The 22412-nt window shown below is 43.0% G+C and overlaps 1 protein-coding gene and 1 long non-coding RNA gene across 2 annotated transcripts in view; one reads left to right on the top strand and one right to left on the bottom strand.

Annotated features, from left to right (window-relative positions):
• Nucleotides 1-14125, bottom strand: part of Tmem178b (transmembrane protein 178B) — a 346914-nt gene extending 332789 nt beyond the window's left edge. The window contains exon 1 of the mRNA XM_005332437.4: nt 13351-14125. Within this exon, the coding sequence (XP_005332494.1) occupies nt 13351-13732 (382 nt within the window). The 5' untranslated portion in view covers nt 13733-14125. The remainder of the gene's footprint in view (nt 1-13350) is intronic.
• A 210-nt stretch (nt 14126-14335) lies between these two features.
• LOC144375480 (uncharacterized) lies at nt 14336-20150 on the top strand. Its single transcript, XR_013435454.1, has 2 exons — nt 14336-15196; nt 15495-20150. It is a non-coding gene; the product is annotated as an uncharacterized LOC144375480 (long non-coding RNA).
• The last annotated feature ends 2262 nt before the right edge of the window (nt 20151-22412 follow it).

Below are 22412 nucleotides of genomic sequence, written 5' to 3'. Positions count from 1 at the left end.
GATTTCCCCCAGCCCCATAAAGTACAGATCTTTTAAAGTAAGGGTTCTAGATCTAGTGCATTCACTGAGGTGAACACCATTCATTTAACAAATATTTATTAAATATCTATTATGGCCCATGAATCGAATCTATGCATTATATAAAACTCCACGGACAAAAAAGACAATAAAAATAATTCAAAAATTGTCTAAAGGAATAAAACAAGCCAGGTTCAGTGGCTCATGCCTGCAATATCAGGTAGTCTGAAGTCATTCTCAGCAACTTAGTGAGACCATGCACAGATTAGGAAGATTCTGCCTCAAAATACAAAATAAAAAGGGCTGAGGATGTGGCTCAGTGGTAGAGCATCCCTGGGCTCAACTCCCAGTATCACACAAAGAAAGGAGAGAAACATGGAATAAAAAATAATAAATATAACAAAATGTCACTGCTGGTAGGAAGGAATGTGTTTGGTGTGTACCAAAGCCTAAAAGAGGGGGAAGGCAACTCTATCATGAAAGTAAAGATGAGAGAACACTGAGCAAGACCAGGAGGACAGGCCTGGGGATGTGGCTCAAGCGGTAGCGCGCTCGCCTATCATGCATGCGGCCCGGGTTCGATCCTCAGCACCACATACAAACAAAGATGTTGTGTCCCCCAAGAACTAAGAAAAAATAAATAAATGTTAAAATTCTCTCTCTCTCTCTCTCTCTCTCTCTCTCTCTCTCTCTCTCTCTCTCTCTCTCTCTCTCTCTCACTGTCTCTTAAAAAAAAAAAAAAAGACCAGGAGGACAGGGCATAAGCTGATTCCTAAAGGGTCAGCAGGCACTGGCCACGCAAGCTTGTGGGTGGGGCAGAGAGGGGAATGACTTCCAGACAAAGGGAGCACCGTAAAGAAAGGTTTTCAAAACATAAAACAGATTCACCTGTTTGGGAATCCATCATGGCTGGAGCAGAGTATACTGTTATGGAGAGAAGGCACAAAAAAGAATAAGATTGCAGGGTTGGGTATACTAGCTCAGTGGCAGCACTTGCCTAGCATGTACAAGGTCTTGGGTTCAATCCTCAATTCTGAAAAAAAAAAAGAAAAAAAGAATAAGATTGCAAAATGGGGGAGGGGACAGGCTCACTGCCAGACCTGTGGGGCCTTAAGGGTCGTGGTGAGGATATGGAACCTTATTCTGACTGGTAAACCATGGAGAGCCACTGAAGGGTTTTGAACATTTAAGAAAATGCTCTCTGAATAGAAAGCATTGACAAAAGATGAGATTAGAGAATAAAGAAGCCAAACCAAGAATGCTGTGAGAGTCCAGCACCCAAGGACAGTAGCAGGATCAGGATCAGCCTGGAGAGATGGGCAGAAAATTTATTAGGAGTGACTTGTTCACTGCATGGATGAGGAGGGCAGGAAAGAAGAGAGCCTTTAGAACAACCTGACAGTTTCTGGCTTAACAAGGAGAGAAGAGCGATTGCCACATCCCAAGATGGAGAAAATTAAGGAGAGACGAATCTGGGGACAAACGGATAGAATAGGTCCTTTGGGACCCATGGATGATCCCAGTGGAGATATCCAGTCCTCAAGATGTTTAGACAGGAAGTCTAATCTGCATAGACACCGTGCAACTACTCATAATCATAAAAGAAAATGGCCCTAGAGATTGATCAAGGAAACGGTGAAGAACGAAAAGAGAAAAAGAAGAATCCTGGAGAAGATACACACAGGCTGAGAACGAAGAGCCAGCAAAGGAGAGAGTGTAAACATGGAGCTGAAGCAGAGCCAGGAGAGAATGATGCCTCAAAAGCCAGAGGAGGCCAAGTTTTCAAAGAGGAAGAGCAGTTCCAGATGGGAATGGGTGAGGGAGCCATGCACACAGAAGGTGGACATGAGGAAGAGAAGAAAGCAGGAGAGGAGGGAAGCCACCACTAACAGGCACCCCCAACACACCAAAGAAGAAACAAGGAAGAGGAGGAACAAGCTGAAGATACACAGGCCAACCTTTTCCAATGGAAGGTCATTCATTTGGAATGGAAGTGCGATGTGCCCACGCCCTACAGAGTGCACTGAGTCTGATAGTTCACTCTGACACCCCATTCAGGGCAGATCTGTCCAGGGCTGCCTCTAGGCATCTCTTCCAGTCCCTTGGTCACTGAAATACAAACATGGAAGTCATTCTGCTCCAATACTCCTGAAATCCCAAGGGACTTTCATGATCCCTTAGTAAGATCAGGCCCAGTTTTGGTTTCTTAAAGCATTGCCAGGTGAAAATGGAGCCCTTGATAAAATTTGGATGGGATTTTTCTGATCCAGTTTGTGTAAGTAGAGCAGACATGATATAATCATACCACAGGGGCTCTTGGCTGAATCCACCTTCATAATTTCAACAACAAAAAAAATACACACACACACATACTGTTCATCAATAATAAAATTAAAGTTTTAATAACATTTTCTCACCAGTTTCAAAAGTGTTATTAAAACTACTGGAAAACTTCTGATCTTTTTTAATAGTACTAGGTCTCAAACTCGGGGTCCTGTACATGCTAGGCAAGCCCCCTACCACTGAGCCACATCCCTGCCCTCTGATTCTTTCTAAATCATTTCTTAACCTTTTTATTTACTAGTTCACACGGAATTTTTTCCTTGGGATTAATATGCTCTCTGAGGAGTTTGTGCTGAATCCCTGGTTTGTCCCTACATTCAGTAGCTAGTACACTCTATCTTTTTTTATCTATCTTTTTATCTTTTATCTTGCTCTGTCTTTTTAAAGTTCAATGTCAGAACAACTTAATTGAAGGGCTGGTTTTATGCTAACTTTTTGGCCCTTGGAATTCTTGCTTTTTCTCCACAAGGCACAGAAAATTTAACAAGAGGGAAGTGACTTGTATACTAGTTTCTATTTCAGCAATTGTAATCATCAAAACACTGATTTCCTCTTCTTATACCACATTGGAAAGGAATACAACTTAATTTTATTCTAAAACCTCTTTACTAGTTACTTCCAGTGAAACTGTTAGTTGCCAGTTACCTGATTCTCCTCTTTTCTAAACTCCTCACAGACAAAAGTTGCCTCAAAGACAAAGTTTTTCAAGAATTTTCCTTAAAGAAGTGCACTTTATACACTGAACAGTAGGGTGTGGATAAGATGTTAGCTTTTCTGTCAGAATGATAACAATCTTTCACCTAGTTTTAGTGTGCCTATATGGATGGCCATGTTTGCCTCGGATACTTTTATTTGTTTTTTAAGAAATAAAATATCACAGATGTTTATTAAACCCTCTGGTTCCCTTCCCAACTCTATTTCTCCCCTTTCTTGAGTAAACATCATCTTTCAATTCGTGTTTACTAGTCCCACACATATTTTTATTCATTCAATACAAAACGTTCCCATGAATGACACCTAATGTTTTACCTATCTTGAATGTTATGTAAATGTCATCCTGCCTTCCATTTCATTATAAACACACTTATTTCACTCAAATTTATGTTTATGCATTCGGAAATATATAGATCTATTACATGTATTTTAAATATACTGTGATAGTTTATTACATGTATTTTAAATATACTGTGATAGTTTCCATTATACTAATTAATATACCTTACCTCATTATCAGTTTTCTTATTAATGGAATCTTATACTTTTTATTTTGCCTATTTACTTTGTACACAGCCTGGAACAGAAGTACCAGGCTACTAGGTACACGTTTTCAACCTCTCGAAATCATCTCCACCCGCTCTCCTGTGTTGTGCCAGTTGACCTGCACTGTCACATAAGCACAGAGCTTCAAGATAAAAACAACCCTGCCCCTTCCAGGTTTGCAAACTACTCCACTGCCTTGGGGAATAGGAGTTAGGTTGCCTAAATAGAATTGCTATTATAAAGATGAAGAGGCATTCAGGGCAAAACTGAATGAGAGATGCTCCAGAGAAAATAAAGTGTCCAACAGAGTGAGGTTCTGAATACGAAACAGCAGGGCATTTTAAAAAGCAGGAAATGATATAAATGTAGGAAGATGACCTAATATAAAGTAAATTGCCTTTTCTTGGCAAAATACTTTGACGCCAAAAAAATCAATTGATATAATTCAGATACTGCAGTCTCCTATAAAAGCAGCAAATCTGTCAAACTCCTTTGAATGCCAACAGCTTGTCCTCAGACTAAACATCACCTGCAGACAATTCCTAGAGACTCCTAGAAGGGTCCTTTAAATGCCATATTTGTGCATACAAATTTACAAAGATAAACATTTTTCATCCTTCAGTCACCTGTTCACTGCCTGCCTTCTATGTATATGTGCTGTTTCAAAATATTGTAAAACAACTACCTCTAATATACATATGTGAGTATACATACACATATATGAGTGTATGTGTATGTGTGTGTGTGTGTGTGTGTGTGTGTGTGTGTGTGTGTGTGTATAATCGAGGGTTAAACTTAGGGGCACTCAACCACTGAGCCACATTCTCAGCCCTATTTAATTTTATTTAGATACAGAGTCTCACTGAGTTGCTTTGAGCCCCGCTTTTGCTGAGATTGGCTTTGAACTCGAGATCCTCCTGCCTCAGCCTCCCAAGCCACTGCATTACAGTCATGCACCACCATGCTTGGATTCTGATATAATTTATAAAGAGCTGGTAGCAATAACTGTCTCTTAAGAGAAATGTCAAGGAACCTGGGTATAAGGAAGAAGGATGAAAGACTAGACAAGAATTACCTGGTCAGAATCAGTTAGTAATTTTTAAATGGCATTATGATTTCACCCTATTAATCCACAGATGTTTAAGAATATCTTAGGATCTCATGTTTGCTTTTTTGCAAAGCCTGCCCACACTGCTCTGAAATGGCGCCCCTTTGCCTGAGCCCCCAACACATAAATCTCTCATAGAACCATGGGGCTTGTATTTGTTGTCTACTCACATGCCTTCTCCTTTTTATTTTTTTATTTTTTTGGCTCCTGGAGGACACGACCTGTGAATTTCACTCAAGATCCTCCACTCCAGGTAATGTATATGACATAGTTGCTGCTCAAAAGATATTTATAGTACAGTGAAATGTTCTTTATCATTCAGTGATTTTAAAATGACCCAAGGAAATTATTCTTTACTTCTACTTGTTTTGCATATTGGTGCTCTTTAAAAGTCTTGCTTGGGGATGGAAGCCCAGCTCAGTGACAGAGTGCTTCCTACCATGCATGAGGCCATAGGTTTAATCCCCAGCACCTCAAAACAATTTTTTGTTTAGAAAAAGAAAAAAAAATCTAGTGCTCAAAAATGTTTAAATGTAAGCCATATAAGAGCAGGAATTTTGTCTATTTAATTAACTTCTGTGTCCCAAGCATACTTGGCCTACTGTCTCACACAAAATAGGTGCTAAATAAAGGTGCTGAATGAGTGAAAAGCCTTGGCTATGAAGTATCTATATACAGAACAGATCCAATTCCTTGTTTAAATTTCTTTATTTATTTTATTAATTGAAGGATGCCATAGTCTGTATCTTGAATGTCCCCTAAAAGCCCATGTAGCAAAGGCTTGGTCCCTACCTCAGAACTATTGGGTGGTCTTTAGAAGGAGTTAAGTCATTGGGGGAGTGTCCCTGAGGGGTGCTTATGACCCCTGCCCCTCCTCTTTCCCTCTTCTTTGCTTTCTGTCCTCTAGAAGGTGAGAAGTTTTCTCTGCCACAGGCTCCCACCATGATGTGCTACCTTACTGACTCTTATGGTCAGGGCCAATCAACTCTTATGGTTTGGATCTGGATTATCCTCCAAAACTCATGTGTTGGAAGCATGGTCACCGATACAGCAAGGCCTAGACGTGTGGCTTTTAGGCAATGATTAGGGCTCTGACCTCATCATTTGCTGAATTGTTCCACTGACAGATGAAGAGACTACTGGGAGGTGGGACCTAGCTGGAGGAAGGAAGTCAATAGGGACAAGCACTGGAAAAGTGTGTCTAGTCCCCAGCCCCTTCTCTCTCACTCTGCTTCCAGGCTGCCATGAGCTGAGCAGCTTTCCTCCACCTTCTTCATGATGTTCGGCCTCACCTGGAGCACAGAGCAGTGGAGGTAGGCAACCATGAACTGAACCTCTGAAATCAGGAGCCACAGGAAATCTCTCCTTCTCAGTTGTCCTTGACAGGTACTTTGGTCACAGTGATGAAAAGCTGACTGATACACTGACCATGCACTGAAACCTCCAAAACTGTGAACCAGAATAAACCATTCTTCCTTTAAGTTTAAATCATTCAATGATTTTTAAGTGATCCAAGGAATTTAGTCACACGTCTACTTGTTTTTCAGGTTGTTTAATAGGGGGCACAGCTCAGTGGTAGAGTGCTTGCCTACCATGCATGAGGGAGGGCCTGGGTTCAATTTCCAGCACCTCAAAAAAAAATGTTTAATTTTTAGAAAGAAAAAAATCGAATGTTCAAGTATTTTTGTTTCAGTAACAGAAAGCTGACGAACACAGGTGAAACAGACAAACATCAGGTCTTCTGTCTTAACCATTTGAAACGTGCAGTTCAGTGGCATCAAGTACATTCACATTGTTGGGCAGCTGTCACCATCTTTCTCTATCAGTTTTTTAGATTTTCAATCCCAAATCTGCAAAATAGCATTTCAAGTCATTAGAACTAGAAAAGGGTAATTTTTCACATGATTGTAAATGGTAAGAAATTAGCTGCTTGGTTTTCCACCTTTTCCTATTTCAAATTAGAGCCTGGGTGTGATCCATCTAGAAATCTCTTTCTCTTTCTACTTGTTGCACTCTCTCTCTTCCCCTCCCCCATCTTCCCATTTCTCTCTTTATACCCTCTCGAAACCATGTTCCTATTATTTATTCTTTTTTTTAAGAGAGAGAGAATTTATTTATTTAGTTAGTTAGTTAGTTTTCAGCGGACACAACATCTTTGTTTGTATGTGGGGCTGAGACTCGAACCCAGGCCACACGCATGCCAGGCGAGCGCTACCGCTTGAGCCACATCCCCAGCCCCTCCTATTATTTGTTCTGCACCTAAATTTAACTTTCTTATCACAGGTTAGAGCATGAAAGGACTTGGAGGTTCCAGAATCCAAGCCCATATTTTACATATGAGGAAACAATGTCCTATTTAAGAATTCATGCAGTCTCTCAAAACCAACAGATGTTCAATGAAGGCATAAGAATAAGTTTCCTGGGACTGGGATTGTGCTCAGTGGTAGAGCACTTACTTGCCTAGCATGTGTGAGACACTGGGTTCGATTCTCAGCACCGCGTATAAATAAATAAATAATAAAGGTCCACCGACAACTAAAAAAAAAAAAAAAAAGAGAGATTTTTTTTAAAGAACAAGTTTCCCTTCTGTTCACACACACTTCCTCCTTTCTCTGCATATTTCTGGGAGCAATAAGTTTGAGACGTATCTGCATTTAAATAAACATTTGTGATTCTTATGTCTAACACCTAGAGTGGATAGGTGGTTTTGGTGGTGGTGACGTGTGTGCAGAGTCAAACTAAACCAGACTCTCTGTTTAGCATTCTGACAAACTATCTACTAAACGTAGAGAAGGGAAAAGTATTTTTTAACTGACAATCCAAAGTGGAATAACACAGATCGATCCTCTAATTGATCCTCACCAACTCTACAATAAAAGAATAAGTAAACTGACCTTCTGGAATAGAAATATGGTCCTTGACTTTGTTGACTCAATAAAAAGAGCTCATCCCTGCATTTCCTGACCAGTTGTTTCCTGATCCAGTTGATACAAATATGGCCTCCTGAGAAAGAGCCCCATCTACTCACACACAACCACCACTTTGGGAAGCTGAGCCAGAGTATAAGCTCCCTTAGGACAAGGATCAACTATACCTCTGTTCTCCTGGACACCTAAGAAAGAGCTCTGCACACTGTTCCAGAGCTCTATTAATCATCAGGCCTCCCTGGTACACTGGGATGATTGAGGACAACAGTGTGTACACTCATAGCATATCAGCACCCAGTTAACATGTAGGCATAGGGATGCATGTCGTGTGTAGAAGACCATGTGTGTTTACATGGGTTTATTTGTGAACAGGTATGTCTGGAGTTCAAGATTTTTAATCAATCAGCAAACAGTGTTTCAGGACCTAATAAATACAGAGACCCACAAGTTTCAGAAGTAAAACTGTTCCTGGCCTCTGGGAATGTATAAAACCCTCTCCAGTCTATGGAAGGCTTTCCTCCTCTTTTTTCCACCACACCCAAAGTCTCCTTCAACTAAAACTCATAACACCACCTCATTTTTTACATTTGCTTTTCCCTTTTGTGCACTCACTACCTTGTGCTATATTATACCTTGATTAGTTTTATTAGATCTTATTTTTATTCCACAAATAAGAATTTATTGTCTTTCCCATACCCCCACCCAGAATGTAGGCTTCTCCATTTTATCCAACACTGCACCTGATGGCCAGCCCATAGGCCCTCAATAAATAACTGTTGAACAGTGACTATGTCCTTCATGTCTATAAAACTTGAGCATCTACTACAGTGAGCAAAGTAAATATCAAAAAATTATATGACAAAATGTATAAGAGCTTCTCTCCATGGAGCTCAAAACAAGGTGTGTAAGCCATTCTAATTACCTTAATTTAGAATTAAGACTCTTCCATTTTTAAATTTTGAAATAGGGTCTGGGCTGAGTCTTGCAGGCCAGGCTTGACCTGTGACCCTTCTGCCCCACAGCCTCATGAGTGGCCATGATAGTGAGTTGTTTTTAATGGAATCAGGGAAAGGCAAAGAAGAGAGAAGTATGTGAGAATTCTGTGAGTCAATGATGGAAAATTAATAAAATACAGATTTAGGATAAATGACCATGAACTAAAAACCTTCTGCAAACATTCCAGAAGCAGTTTTTTCCTAAAGTATAAAATAATAAACTGAATTTTAAGCCCAAATTACCATGCAAGTGTTCTCATATGAAACAAAGAATGTGCTTGTTCTTTTTAGAGGCTTTAGACTCCATGTGGCATGGAATCTACTGTAAATGCTCACTGTAATCTGCACTGTCCAATACAACAGCCACTAGCCACGTGCACCTATTATGTAGTTGTAATGTGGCCAATACAACCAGGAAAGGAATTATTAAATTTTCCTTAATTTTGGTTATTTTAATGTTAATTAGCCACATAGGGCTACTGGCTACCCTACTGAGCAGCACAGCTACAGGGGGTTTGATATATAAGCTCCTTGACTGGGTCCTTGCCTGTTCTCTAGCTCCTCTTCTGCTCCTCTCCCTCCCCACAGAATCAACTCTTGCAAGGCCAAACTGCTGTTTCATACCTCCATGGATCTGCAGACGCCAGCCCCTTTGCCTTAAATGCTCTCCCTACCCAACTGCAAATTTCATCAAAATCTCATTTAGATTTCGTTCCTTGGGACAACTTTCCCTAACCTCCCTATCTCAGCCCACTGCTGCCACAATCCACCATTGCCTCCTCTGTATTTCTCTGAATCCATTTCTGTTACTATTCTCATTATCCTGTAGCTGTAATTTGTTTTCTGTGACACCAAGGATTTACACTAATTTTGAAGGCAGGTCTTATTTATCCCTCCATCCTGGTCATGTGTGTGCCCATCCATCATATAATACATCATATAATACAATACATAGTATGTGTTTGCCGACAACATTATTCATTTTTAAGCATACATAATGTCCTATGAAAATAATTTTCTGAGAATTGACAACCACTTTATGGTTACTTGGGCCAATATTTATTAAAAGGCAAATCTTCATACTAATAAAAAGTTCTTAGAGTAATAGTTAAGGGTCTACTTAACTCAAACCCTATCAACATAATAGTTCAGTAGAAACCAAGAATATAGATGTTCCCTGGCACAAAATCCTACCAATAGCTCCTCCTTCTTTTTTAAAAATATTTTTTAGTTGTATATAGACACAATACCTCTATTTATTTATCTTTAAGTGGTGCTGAGAATCGAAACCAGGGCCTCACACATGCTAGGCACATGCTCTGCCACTGAGCCATAACCCCAGGCCTAGCTGCTTCTTCTGATGTAAATCTCTTGGATTTCAGAAACTGATCTTGCCATTGATCTGTCCCCAGTGGCTAAGGTGACTTTTCAGGGAGACAGGGAAGAGGTTCAGAAGCAAAAAAAGAGGATCTCATTTCAGACTCTCCATGGTCATGGTCATGGGAATTTAAAATAATCTATCTTTGCTGCACCCCCCTATCCAATCCTACCTCCAAGAAGGAAATAATTAAAATCCTTTTTAACATGAAAAATAATGACTTTGGGTGATGTGTGTCCATCCAATGACATGTTATCCAAAAGGAATTGTGTGTTCTCCTAATTTCTTGACAAAGATTTTACTCAAGAAATATTCCTAGAGGGTATCATCATGCATCTTTTGTAATGTTATCTGGCCCAATAGTCACACTTTTAAACTCATGATTTTCCAACTAATTTTTTATTTGGATTCCCACACAATTATTCCTATAGAGTCAGCTCTTGGTGAATACATTGCTGTAAGCCTTGTTTGTATAATTCCCAAATATCAAGCATGTGTTAAATATATCTTACAAATGTCTATTCTTCCTGCCCTCCAGGAAGGTACAGTTCAGTAATGCAAACAAGGAAGTACACAGTGAACAGATACATGCATGCTTGTGGGCACGGCAATAGCAGCAGGCATTGAAGAAAATGGATTTCAGGAAGAATATGAATCCAAAGGACCATATCTTCAAAGTAGATATAAATTTGACTTTTGTTTTATTAATTTGGCAGTTTCATTTTCTTTTTAAAATGCACAAATGGTACTTTTGAATGTAATGAATGATGATTTAATAAATGACTCAGGGCTATACGATCATTTAGATAAATCTTACATTTTCCCATAATATTAGTAGATTTTAAATAATCTTTTTTCTGGTTTTCCTTTTCCCTTGCCCAAAACAGATCTCCCAGAATCTTAATAGAATGTATTTCAAAAAGACAAAAGCCAAAGATATCTTCTGAGGATCCTGATGAATAATGTGAGATAAGATGTCCTAAATGCAAATATAGGGACATCAATTTCTTTTTTTAACTTCCTTATAAAATCTGCTCACCTAGGAAAAAAAACACTGATTAAGTCTAAAAATTATGTTCTACATTTTATTGGAATTGCCAGTGTATTCTAATATAAAATGCACTTATTTCCAAAATGTATTATTGCTACTTGGAAAAGGCAGATCTGGTTTTCAAAGATGATGCTTTAAGGTTAAAAATGAAGATAGTGACCTCAAATCTCTCACAATTTGTAAGGCTGGCATGCCATCTATCTCAATAATACCTAACAAGAATGTCAAATGGACAGAAACAGCCATGGTAAGCAGGTGCTTGAAGCTGACAGTGATTGCTGTATTTGAGGTGATGGGAACAGCATTTCCATTAGTTCAAGTGAAATACAATGCCCTGCCAACCATAGGTATCAGTGTATTCAATCCCCCTGCTGTGGGTGTCCATTTTCTGTTGCTGCAATTAAAAATCAGTTGATACAGAGTCAAAATGTTGTACATTCTTCCCCTATCCCTTTCCCTGTCACTGTGTTTCCAGCTTCACCGGAAGAACATGTCACTATGGTAACCAATTCCTCTGGTGCACAGACCAAGTCAACCTTTCTAGTCAGATTGCCAGGCAGAGTAACACAGAATCAGAGCCCTGGATGGAACCACCAGAAGCCATAAATTCCATCTCCTTGTCTCTAAGTGGAGTTAACTCATGCCAGAAAGAAGGATATCTATCTTGTTCTAGAAGGTGTTCAAGAATACCCTGCCAGTATTTGCCAGTCATTATTAACATGAATTCTCCCCATGTTTCAGCTAACTTCCTGCCATTTCCATTTTAAAGAAAGCAAAAAGAACAGATAAAATAACACTTAAGAAATCTGAAAACTGTCACCCGTTGTCAAAAACAACTCTACCTCCTTCCTTGTTTTCCTACTTTCTCAATCCAAGCCCAAGTTGCTCTCTTCTGAAATCCCCTAACATCCTATACATCTTTATAAAGTTGTAGAGCTCCAAATGGGTCACCTGGCTCTAATAAGAACCTGGTCATGAAGCAGATAGGATATCTGTAGTTTGAACACACCCGTAACTAAATCAGCTGAAATCCCTAGTCATTCTAAAGAAGCTACAAAGCAAACACCAAGATGGATTCTCTCTCTGAACCCACCTCACCTCCTAAATGTGAACTGGTCTCCTAGACTGTACCCAGTGCCTGTCTTTCTCAAATAGTTGACTTTTCAAATTAATTTTTTCTAATGTTTCAACACTTTTGTAAATCAAAGAACATTGGTTCTTACAAATGCTATTTTAAAACATCAGTAACCTCAACAGCATTATGATAGGATACATTAAGAACTGCCTTATGTCCTGGGCTCAAAGCATCTTGCAAATAATAGCATCATTGTCACCTTAGTATTCATATTAGTAGTTGAAGTCAATGAAATATTGAGGAGGGGGCATGACTCACAAAATCTGCATATCTTCTCAAGCTGCAGCCCTGATATTTTTTCAGATCAATATTAACACACATCACATCCAAAGAATATTTCAGTGGGGTGATGGTACAGGATGGTTCACAACATATAAATCATACAAGATTTACAAGTTGCATCAAATAAGGAGAATTTTTCATTTATGTTATCATGTTAATGTGTTGAATAAAATGTTATCAATTAGCAAATGCAGCTTGTTTTCTGTTTTGGTGTATTTTATATATTTTTCATGTAAGTCCTCTGAAAAACCACATTTTTTTCTCTGAAATTCCAACTTTGGTATTACTTTTGTTGTGCTTATTAAACCCTGCTGATATTTATTGCACATAACTCACTTTTTTGTCAACCACTTTTTCAAAAGGAGAAATTTTTTTAATTGTGACATGCTACTACCCGGCCAACAGGTTTTGAAACGCTATACACAAAGGTTGGTGATGTATTGATGTTTATATGACCAATGATTTTTCCCTCTGTTTTCCTTGTTTGGATCAGTTCGACATCTAAAAGATGAAGAATCCGAGTCTATTACACGATCATATCAGTCTTAGAAGAAGGGCTTCTTCAAAGAACAACGATATAGATTCGCTTCCCTCTCGGACGCTAATGAAGCGTTATCCTGGATAACAACCCTGGGCCATGAGATTTCACGCGAATCTGGACACACAAGAGCAAGACAAGGAGCCTCCACCGCTTTCCATTACCATCTATGGGAAGGTAAGTTCGGGCACTCGGGGGTGCAGACAGGCCTGGGTAAATGGACAGCTAGTGGCCGGGAGCAGAGGCCAGGGGCTGCAGGGCCTACCCAGAGGCGCCAGGCTCTCTGCAGCGCCACGCCTCGCGCCTCCCGCTTACCTTTCCGAATGAGGGCAGCGATCTCCGGGTCGAAGCCCTGCCGGTGGCACTTCCTCCAGAGGCCCATGTTGGTGGAGTTGTACTGTCGGCTGCACTCGTCCGCGGGGCTCATGGCGAAGAGCTGCCGGCGATTCCGGGCCCGGAGGAGTTTGCCCTCCCAGCGGTCCAGGCGTGAGCGGCTGGCCCGGAGCGGCAAGTTGTTGTTGTTGTTGTAAATAAAGCCAGGGTCAACCCGGCGAGTATTGAAGGCCTTGCACCTGTCCCTGTGCTTCCTAGCGTCGGTCTCGTACCAGTGGTCGGAGCAGATGGCCACAGCCAGCATGCCCAGGGCGCAGAGCGCTAGCGAGAGGCCCGTGTAGAGCAGTAACCTTCCGGCAGCCATGCCTCCGCTTCGCGGCTACACCATGGGCATGATCCGCCGCAGCCTCGCCTTCCCTCCGCGCGCCCGGAACAAAGCGGCGGGCGGCCGAGCTGGGGGATGGGGACAAGAGGGGGACTCGCGCCGCGGCGCCCCCTCGGCCCCTGCCTACCGGTGCACGGCCCGGGGACTGCGGGGATGGGGGCGGGCAGCCTAAAAAGTTCTGATCCGGCGAGACTCCTGCGGGCTCCTGGGCATCCTCCGGGGCAGGTGCAGCCTCAAGCGGCGGCGAACTCCACACAGCCGCTTCCCGCCCCCTCCCCGCAGCGCTGAAAGCTACTGCTCCAAGGCGGCTGCCTCGGCGCTCAGCCGAGTTTCGGGCGCCACTGCCCTCGGCCGCGAAACTAAATGCCAAGTGTCCGCAACTGCGGTGGAGCTTGCTGGGATTTCTTTGTGCAACGTAGAGACTGGACCCACTCTCCTGATTTCTGGGGAAGATGAGGGTGGGTGCTGTCAAGAGGAGCCACTAGTCGACAGGATGAATTGAAACACCCCCGATGTGGCCGCCTGGCGAAGGAAACCTCCAGATGCCAAGGACAACTGTCCTGAGTCTCGCCCGGGTCTCTCTCTCAGGGACTCTCCCCCTTTCCGGTCCGTAAGCAAAGACCTGGGATACGCACCCAGAAATGTTCTTCCTCTCTGGGTCGGGTCTTTAAAAAAAAAAAAAAAAAATCCGTTCCCTGGTCACCAGCAGGTCCCTTGTTCCTTCTGGCCCACGCGGGGCTCTCAGAAGCGGGCTTCCCACGGACGCACGGTCTTTGCCCACCTTTCCCCGCGAGCTCCCGTGTTGCCTGCCTCTGGCCTCGCCATTCAGGCGTCCCCTCCAGCGGACGGCCTGGACACCCGAGCGGCGTTACGGGACGAGTTCTGGCCTGGGGTTTGCGGAGACTGGGCGGTAGCTGACTGGAGCGGGGGGCGGGCTGCGCAGAGGAGCGCGCACAGCGCTGGGCGAGCAGCGCCGGGCGCTCGGAGCTCCGCGCACAGCGCCTTCAACACCATGGACAGGGTCGCGCAGTCGCTGCGCGCTGTCAGCCCCTCAGCTAGCCCCCGGGGCGTCTTGCTGCTCTCTCCAGCGAGGTTTTCTCCTTGGAGTGTCCACCGAATGCTTCCAGACCCTCCTCTGCCTCACTTCATCTGGCTTCCCGCATCCCCGAGAGCGAGCTGCCCAGGTGCACAGAAATTGCTGCAGGCACGGAGGAAAACCTGGTCCCGGCTCCTCAAAACAACCGCCCCCTTCTGCCACCTGAGCCCTGGTACTCTAGCACCGCGTCTGCTCTGTCCAACTAGGGTCAGCCGCTCTCAGATTGCACCATTTTCTTCGCAGCCCACTCAGACGCCGACATGCCGGCTCACTCGCAAGCGTGCACAGAATCCAGTCCAAGCCTCGGCGTCCAGCATTCAGGCTCCAGACGCACGATGGTCGCGGAGGTGAATGGGGCGGGGGGTGGGGGAGGGAGGCTGGGTCGCTGGTCTTCCCCTCCCAGCTTCCTGCTCTAGCGGCTGCTGCTCCAAGGCCTCCCAGGCTCCGATCCCTGACTGCGCCCCGGGGGCTTGAGAAATAGCATTGCCCGGGTGTGGGCGCCGGAGGAAGCCGCTGCCGCGCTGGCTTGCTCGGGCGCCGGGCGCTGCAGCCTTGGCTAAAACCCACAGACGAGAACACGGAGCGCGCAGCCAAAAGCTAGTGATGTCATCCGTGCAACGTGAGCCTCATCTCTTATTTTTCTAGCCTTCTTAAAGATAAACTGCACCATTTCCCAGGCACGAAATGTCTAAGCCTTATTCTTTGACCAGGCAAGTCAATGGTGTCTAGGTAGGTATGTGCCCAACCACTTCCATATGTATGCACATATACATATGTGTGGCATGTAGCATGTTTACATGTATATTATAAATTTAGGGATGGCTCTTTTGAACCATGGAAAATTCCTTCAAATCCAACACAGTTCTTTGAAGAAAAGACTGCCTATTGCAGAATTGCTTTTATAGGAGCTGGGCAAGCTTCTGCGTCCAGATTTCAATAGCTGGTTTGCCTTTGATGGTTGTCTTCTCCTGGGAAGCCACAGGCACCACCTTGCTAGGTACCGGCGTTTCCACCCAGAGCTGAGCAAAGAGTGACCGCCCGGTTCACCGCCCAGCCCCAGTCCAGCCCCAAGCTAGCGCCCTGAACCACAACACACACACACACCTACACCTGCCCTCCCTCCTCACAGGAAAAGAAAGAAGAAATTTGATCTGTACTTTCAAGACCAGAAAAAGAATTTTAATAAGAGGGGACGGTTAGTAAATATTTTGAAAATGTTGGGGGGCTTGTGCTTTGAGGGGAGGCAGGGTTAAAGGCAATCTCGATGCAGGGTGTGTCATTTTCTGAGAGTGACAGCTGGGTCTGGGTTCTGCAGGGGCACTGGGAGGTAATGCTGGACCCCAGACCTTGATCCAGTGGGCCCCAGGCAAGCCCGTTTCATCCCAACCCCCGCCCCCTTCTTCGCTCACGTGAGACCGAGCCGCAAAGGCTGGGAGCCTCCCTCCCAGCCCCAGATACTGGGGTTTTCACTCTTAACGCTCACCATTCTTTTTCACACTCCAAAGCCAAGGTCCCGCACTGCCGAGTAAAGAGCTGTCCTGGGGGAAAGAGAGTGCCAGGCAGCCTGCTTTGCACAACGGGGATTGCAAGTCAAAATGAGCACACCTCCACCATATTCTTTTTGTCTTTTTTTTTTCCCCATGCTCCCTGCATTTTAAAAATCGCGAACAAGGCGTTTCAGTGCCATCTAGTGGGGGAGGGGCGTGCCTTGCTTTTCGCCCCCGAATTCTGCAATAGGATTTACTGAAGGGACAGCAGAGCCTGAGGATGCTGCTGGGTTCTTGGGTGCCAGACACGTGACCTGTGTCAGTCCTCACCCTCGAGGTTCCCTAGGATGTCACTGCAAAGCCAAGTGACTTTGGCCACAGTGTCTTCTCACCTTCCTTTCTACCTCCTCTTTCCAATTCTTCCACCCCCTGCCCTGGCCCTGAAAATAGTGAACCACAGCGCACACACTCGGAACACATGAGGCCATTGTAAATTTCTGAAGCTGTTTTCCTCCCTAAAGCACAGAACATTTTTAAGGTAAGAGGGAGCCTGCATACCATAACAGGAAAGAAGAAGAGGGGTGAAATGACACCTACAAGGTCACTTGGGAAATTCCACCCAGTCAGCATTACAACCTCAGTCTTCTGGTTCCTGACTCTCCCTGCATCCTTAGAACCAGCTTCTGAGACCTTCAGCAGGCAGGCCAGGCAGTGCCTACTCAGAGTAGGAATACCTGCTCATTTGTCACTGACTTTCCTCCCTCAGTGGTCAGTTCACCCTTTCTTGGTCTTGCTTTTTAACTTCCCTCTGGCCTGTACCTTAGGCCTGCTTCTAAGGATGTGCCTTGTGCACTCACCCATGGATCTAGGCAGGCTTATGTTTCAGTCTTTGCATGGAAAAGGGATCTGGAGGGACATTGCTCTCCTCTTTTCAAACATCACTAACATTCCAGTTTTTGTCCTTGGAAATCCTGAAAATCCTGCGAATGATGTTAATCGAGATCTCCTTTGAAGTGCAATTATTTGTGATCAGCCTTATACCATTTGGGGATGATCTTGGTCTTTGGGGCTCAGAAGATGGTGGATCCTTCTGTTAGGAGATAGGGCACAGGGAAGGGACTGCCCTTTAGGACTCTTGGCACCCCCAAGGCCCTCAAACCCCATCCAATAATCTACCAAGCTCCTTCCTGACAAGGGAAACTGAGTCATCTGGAGGCAAAGGGAGGAAGCTAGAAGACCACAAGGGGAATTTCAGACCATGAAGGAAAAGTCCCCTATCTTGTGCATGTGCATGGTCAGTCCCAAGGGACTGACCTAAGTTAACTTGTAGCTAGTTGACATTTAACTTATCATTAACACTGTGGTTTGCTCCCCCTCTGTGCTTTGGGGGAGGGTTAATCATGTGTAAAGAGAAGAAATTGTGTTAAATTCATCTGTCATTCAATGTGCCAATCAACCCCACATCCACTCAGACGAGAAGGGGGAGTACTAACACAGTCCAATAGTAGTGAGCTGTGCTATGTGGACCTGGCCTTGAGCTACTCTGCAGCTCATCCCACTCTGCTCTGAGTGTTTTCTTTCAAGTTTACTCCATTCTTTGCTTGGGATGCCAAGAACTGCTGAGGGCCATTGCCAAGTAGGAATGACGCATCAAAATTTCCTTGCCAGCGTACCCCATGTTGCTTAGAGGACATTCGATGGGACATTGCATGTATGCTTTAGTAAGGTGACCTTGCTCAAGGACCAGGGCGGATCCGGGTTTAGAGCTGATCAGGTTTGAGGAAGTTTCCCACTCCTTGAGCTTAAGGTGTTCCCAGTTTTAGACAAGTTTAGGGCATTCCCGGTTTAAGACAATATGGGTTTTAGGGAAGTTGGAGGTTGAAGATTATTGCTGCTGGGATTAGGGTGTTCCTGCTGCTTGTTCCCTGTTGAGATTCAAATGGGATTTGGAAATAAGCCTCCTGGAGTAGGTGAATTGTGCGGGCAGATTTGAGAACGTGTGTGGAGGCCGGTGTGAGTTCGGGAATAAAGAATTGCTGTTTGAATCTACAAGGTGTGTGGTGGCTCGTGATCTTGTGCCAAGCCGAGACATTGGCAAAGAACCTGGACAGGGAACTCCCTGAGGAAGCTTGCCCTTGTGCTAGTAACACTTGCTCTATAGTATAGGAATGCATGGTTCTTTTTTCAGTTGAGTGATCTAGGTTTCTGCCCTCTGTTTTCTTCCATTTCCTTCCCACTGACATCAACACTGTCCTAGATCATAAAAATCTCTGAATCAGAAGAGACTTTGGAGTCTGCCATACAGTAATGCATAATTCTCTCTCAGAACATTTCCCAAAAAGTGAATGACCAGCTTCTGCTTGCATACTTGAAGAGATGAGAAATTCACTCTATCAGCAAGTGGCCCACTCCACTGTCAAACAGTGTGGATGGTTGTTAGATAGCTCTTCCTCATACTGAGCCTTATTCTAGGTCCCTGTAACTCCTACCCATTGGCCTTATTTTTACTCTCAGATGACATTGATTCATCTTCCATAGAATATTCCTTCTGATACTTGACATTAGCCATCAAAGTCTTCTTTCCTCCATGCCAGATGCCCCTTGCTCATCAATGCCTTCTGCTAGCTTGTCTGTGGTTTGTGATACCTTCTGTGGTCCTTTTAGTTAATACCTCCTCCATCTGCAAGTCATGTGAATCCATGAAGAAGAAAATTTGATCAGTCTGTCTCATTTATACATGACCCATGTAGAGTTCCGATGATCCTGGCTTCCTCTTCTGGAAGACCACAGTCATGCCCTTTGTATGCATCTTAGAATCTTGCCCCAGAATGGCATTAAGATCACTGATCTGGTATATGAAGAACTCAAAAAACATAACACCAGAAAAACAAACAATAAATGGGCTAAGGTGCTAAACAGAAAATTCTCAGAAGATGATAAACAATCAGTCAAAAAATATATGAAAAAATGTTCAATATCTCTAGTAATTAGAGAAATATAAATCAAAACCACTCTAAGATTTCATCACATGCTAGTCAGAATGACAGTTACCAATAATACAAGCAACAATAAGTGTAGGTAAGGATGTAGGGGAAAAGATACACTTATTCCTTGCTGGTGGGGCTGCAAATCGGTGCAACCAATCTGGAAAGCAGTATGGAGAATTCCTTAGAAAACTGGAATGGAACCACTATTTGACCTAGCTATCCCACTCCTTGGTTTATACCCCAAAGACTTAAAAACAGCATACTATAGTAACCCAGCCACTTCAATTTTTATAGCAACACAATTCACAATTGCTAAACTGTGGAAGCAACCTAGATGCCCTTCAATAGATGAATGGATAAAAAAAATTATGGTACATATATACAATGGAATATTACCCAGCCATAAAGAATGGTGAAATTATGGCATTTGCTGATAAATGGATGGAGTTAGAGAATATCATGCTAAGCCAATCTCAAAAAACCAAATGCTGAATGTTCTCTCTGATAAGCTGATGTTGACCCATAATGAAAGGGGCATGGGAAGAATGGAGGAACTTTGACTAGACAAAGGGGAGGGAGGAAAGGGGAGAGGGAATGGGGGGTAGGAAAGATAATGGATTGAGATGAACATCTTTACTCCAGGTACATGTATGACTGCACATGTGGTACGACTCTACATCGTGTACAACCAGAGAAATGAAAAGTTGTGCTCCATTTGTGTACAATGAATCGAAATGCATTCTGATATCATGTATAACTACTTAGAACAAATTTTAAAAAGCAATACTAAAACCTTTTAATAAAATTGTAAGGAGACTTTCAAAAAAGATGACTGATTTGCTGTTTGTGAAATCTAGATTTTTAGATTTTTTTATTAGTAATTCTAATTGTTCACGTGCACCTTTTTTAAAAGCAATTTTCACATTCTGCAAGCTCTATCTAGGTTCTCCAGCAGAGGCTGAGATATTGACAGCTCTCTACATTTCCTGGTTCACCTAGAACAGAGGAAGGCTGAGCTACAGTTTGTTCACTCATTCATTCTGCACTGTCTTCATCTGCCATATTTACTCTACTCCACACTCCACCTTCAGTCTGAAAATCCTCTTTGACATCGTCAATTGGAAGCAAAATAAAAGTCGATAAAGAATGCTCCCTCTTTGCCATCTATCAATATACTACATGAGTTTCCCAGAGAAAGACCTCCTACATATTCTTATTGTTGTTTTCATAATTGACTTTGCCCAGTTTGAATGTTATGTGTAACCCAAAAGAGATGTTGAGCTTTTACCCTTCCAACACAGTTCCCCAAGTCTGTAGCATGCTAGTATCTATGCTTGAGCAGGTACGCTTCTTTCTTTACAAAGACCTTCTTTCTAAATCTCAGCTTATTAGTCACATTGCTTAGCTTCCCTCCTTCTTTTTTCTCCCATAGGATCATTTAAGCAAAAGGCTCTTTTCACTGTGTTCCTGGGCATCTAGATCTACTCCTTGTTTTTATTTTCTTCCTCTGCCACCATCCCACCATATTAATCTCCTTAAATTCTACAGTTATCTTTTATTCAAAATTCTGCATAGTCCTTCTGCCTGCACAATAAAGCCCCAAGCCATTACACCCCTACCAGACCCTGCCCAAGTCTTCAGCCTGTTTTCTAAAGCAAACCTCCATACTAGACACACCCTCCAACATGTCTGAAAAGCCTCATGCTGGCATCATTCCTTTCGCCCATAAATATTTAACTGCTTTGCTTTTTAAAGTTCTTACAATTACAGGTGCCTTATATCAATAGGTCAAAGAAATATCATTTGATCATCTCACTAGAAGCTGAAAAAGCAACCAATTAAGTCCAACAAATATGCTTGATATTTAAAAGCTCTTTCTAAACTAGAAAGAGCTTAAAGTGAATAAGATCATCTCCTGCATACAGAAATATTTCAAATTAGTAGGAATAAAACAAATAGCACAACATAAAAACAGGCAGAGTTTATTAGAAGACAATTTACAGAAAAGAAAATTCAAATGGAAAATTAACATTAAAAACAGCCTCTCGGGCTGAGATTGTGGCTCAGTGGTAGAGTGCTCGCCTCACATGCATGAGGCACTGGGTTTGATCCTCAGCACAACATAAACATAAAAAATAAAGACATTGTGTCCACCTAAAACTAAAAACTAAATATTAAAAAAAAACAACCTCTCTAGTAAATCTGTAGAATAAAAAAATAAATACAGATTTTACCCATCAGATGGAGAAAAAATGTACATCTGTTAATATCAGGTTTTGGCTGGGCATGTTGTCATGTGCTCCTGTAGGAACATGAACCTATGCGGCCTCTCTGGAAGACAACATGTAGTCACTGCTAAGATGAAAATGACACGTCTTTGACTCGGTAGATGTACTTCTAGGTATCCAGACTATAAGAATACTCACACAAAGGCTAACAAAGAGTACCTTTAGGATGCCATCTGGACCATCCCCTGGAGCTTCTAGGACGAATTACCACAAATTACATGTAGTGAAACATCAAAAATATATAGTCTCACAGTTCTGGAAGCTAGAAGTTCAAAATCAATAAGTTGGAAGGGCCATGAAACTTGTAAGGAAAGAACTTCCTTGTCTCATCTTACCTTCAGAGTTCACTGGCATTTCCTGCCATTCCTTGGCTTAGAGGTAGATGCTTCACTCCAGTCTCTGCCTCTGTTGTCCCATGACTGTCTTTTTCATATGTCTTCACATCATCTTCCCTCTGTGCATCTTTGTTCTCCAAATTTCCTTCTCCTCATAAAGACACCTGAAACAGAATGACCTCATTTTAACTAATTACATCTGTGGTGTTTTAGTCAGCTTTTTCACTGCTGAGACTAAAGGATCTGACCCCAACAACTATAGAAGAGGAAAAGTTTATTTTAGGGCTCACAGTTTCAGAGGTCTTAGTCTAGAGAAGGCCGGCTCCATTCTTCAGGGCTGGAGATGAGGCTGAACATCATGGTGAACTGTGTGGCAGAGGGAAGCAGCTCACATCATGGTGATCAAGAAGCAGACAATCTCCACTCTCCAGATACAAATAAACACACCAAAGCCAAGTCCCAATTC

The sequence above is a fragment of the Ictidomys tridecemlineatus genome, chromosome 2 (assembly GCF_052094955.1).
Source record: "Ictidomys tridecemlineatus isolate mIctTri1 chromosome 2, mIctTri1.hap1, whole genome shotgun sequence".
Taxonomy (NCBI): Eukaryota; Metazoa; Chordata; class Mammalia; order Rodentia; family Sciuridae; genus Ictidomys; species Ictidomys tridecemlineatus.
The sequence above is the reverse complement of the archived record's forward strand: the minus strand, read 5'-3'. Positions and strand labels throughout refer to the sequence as shown.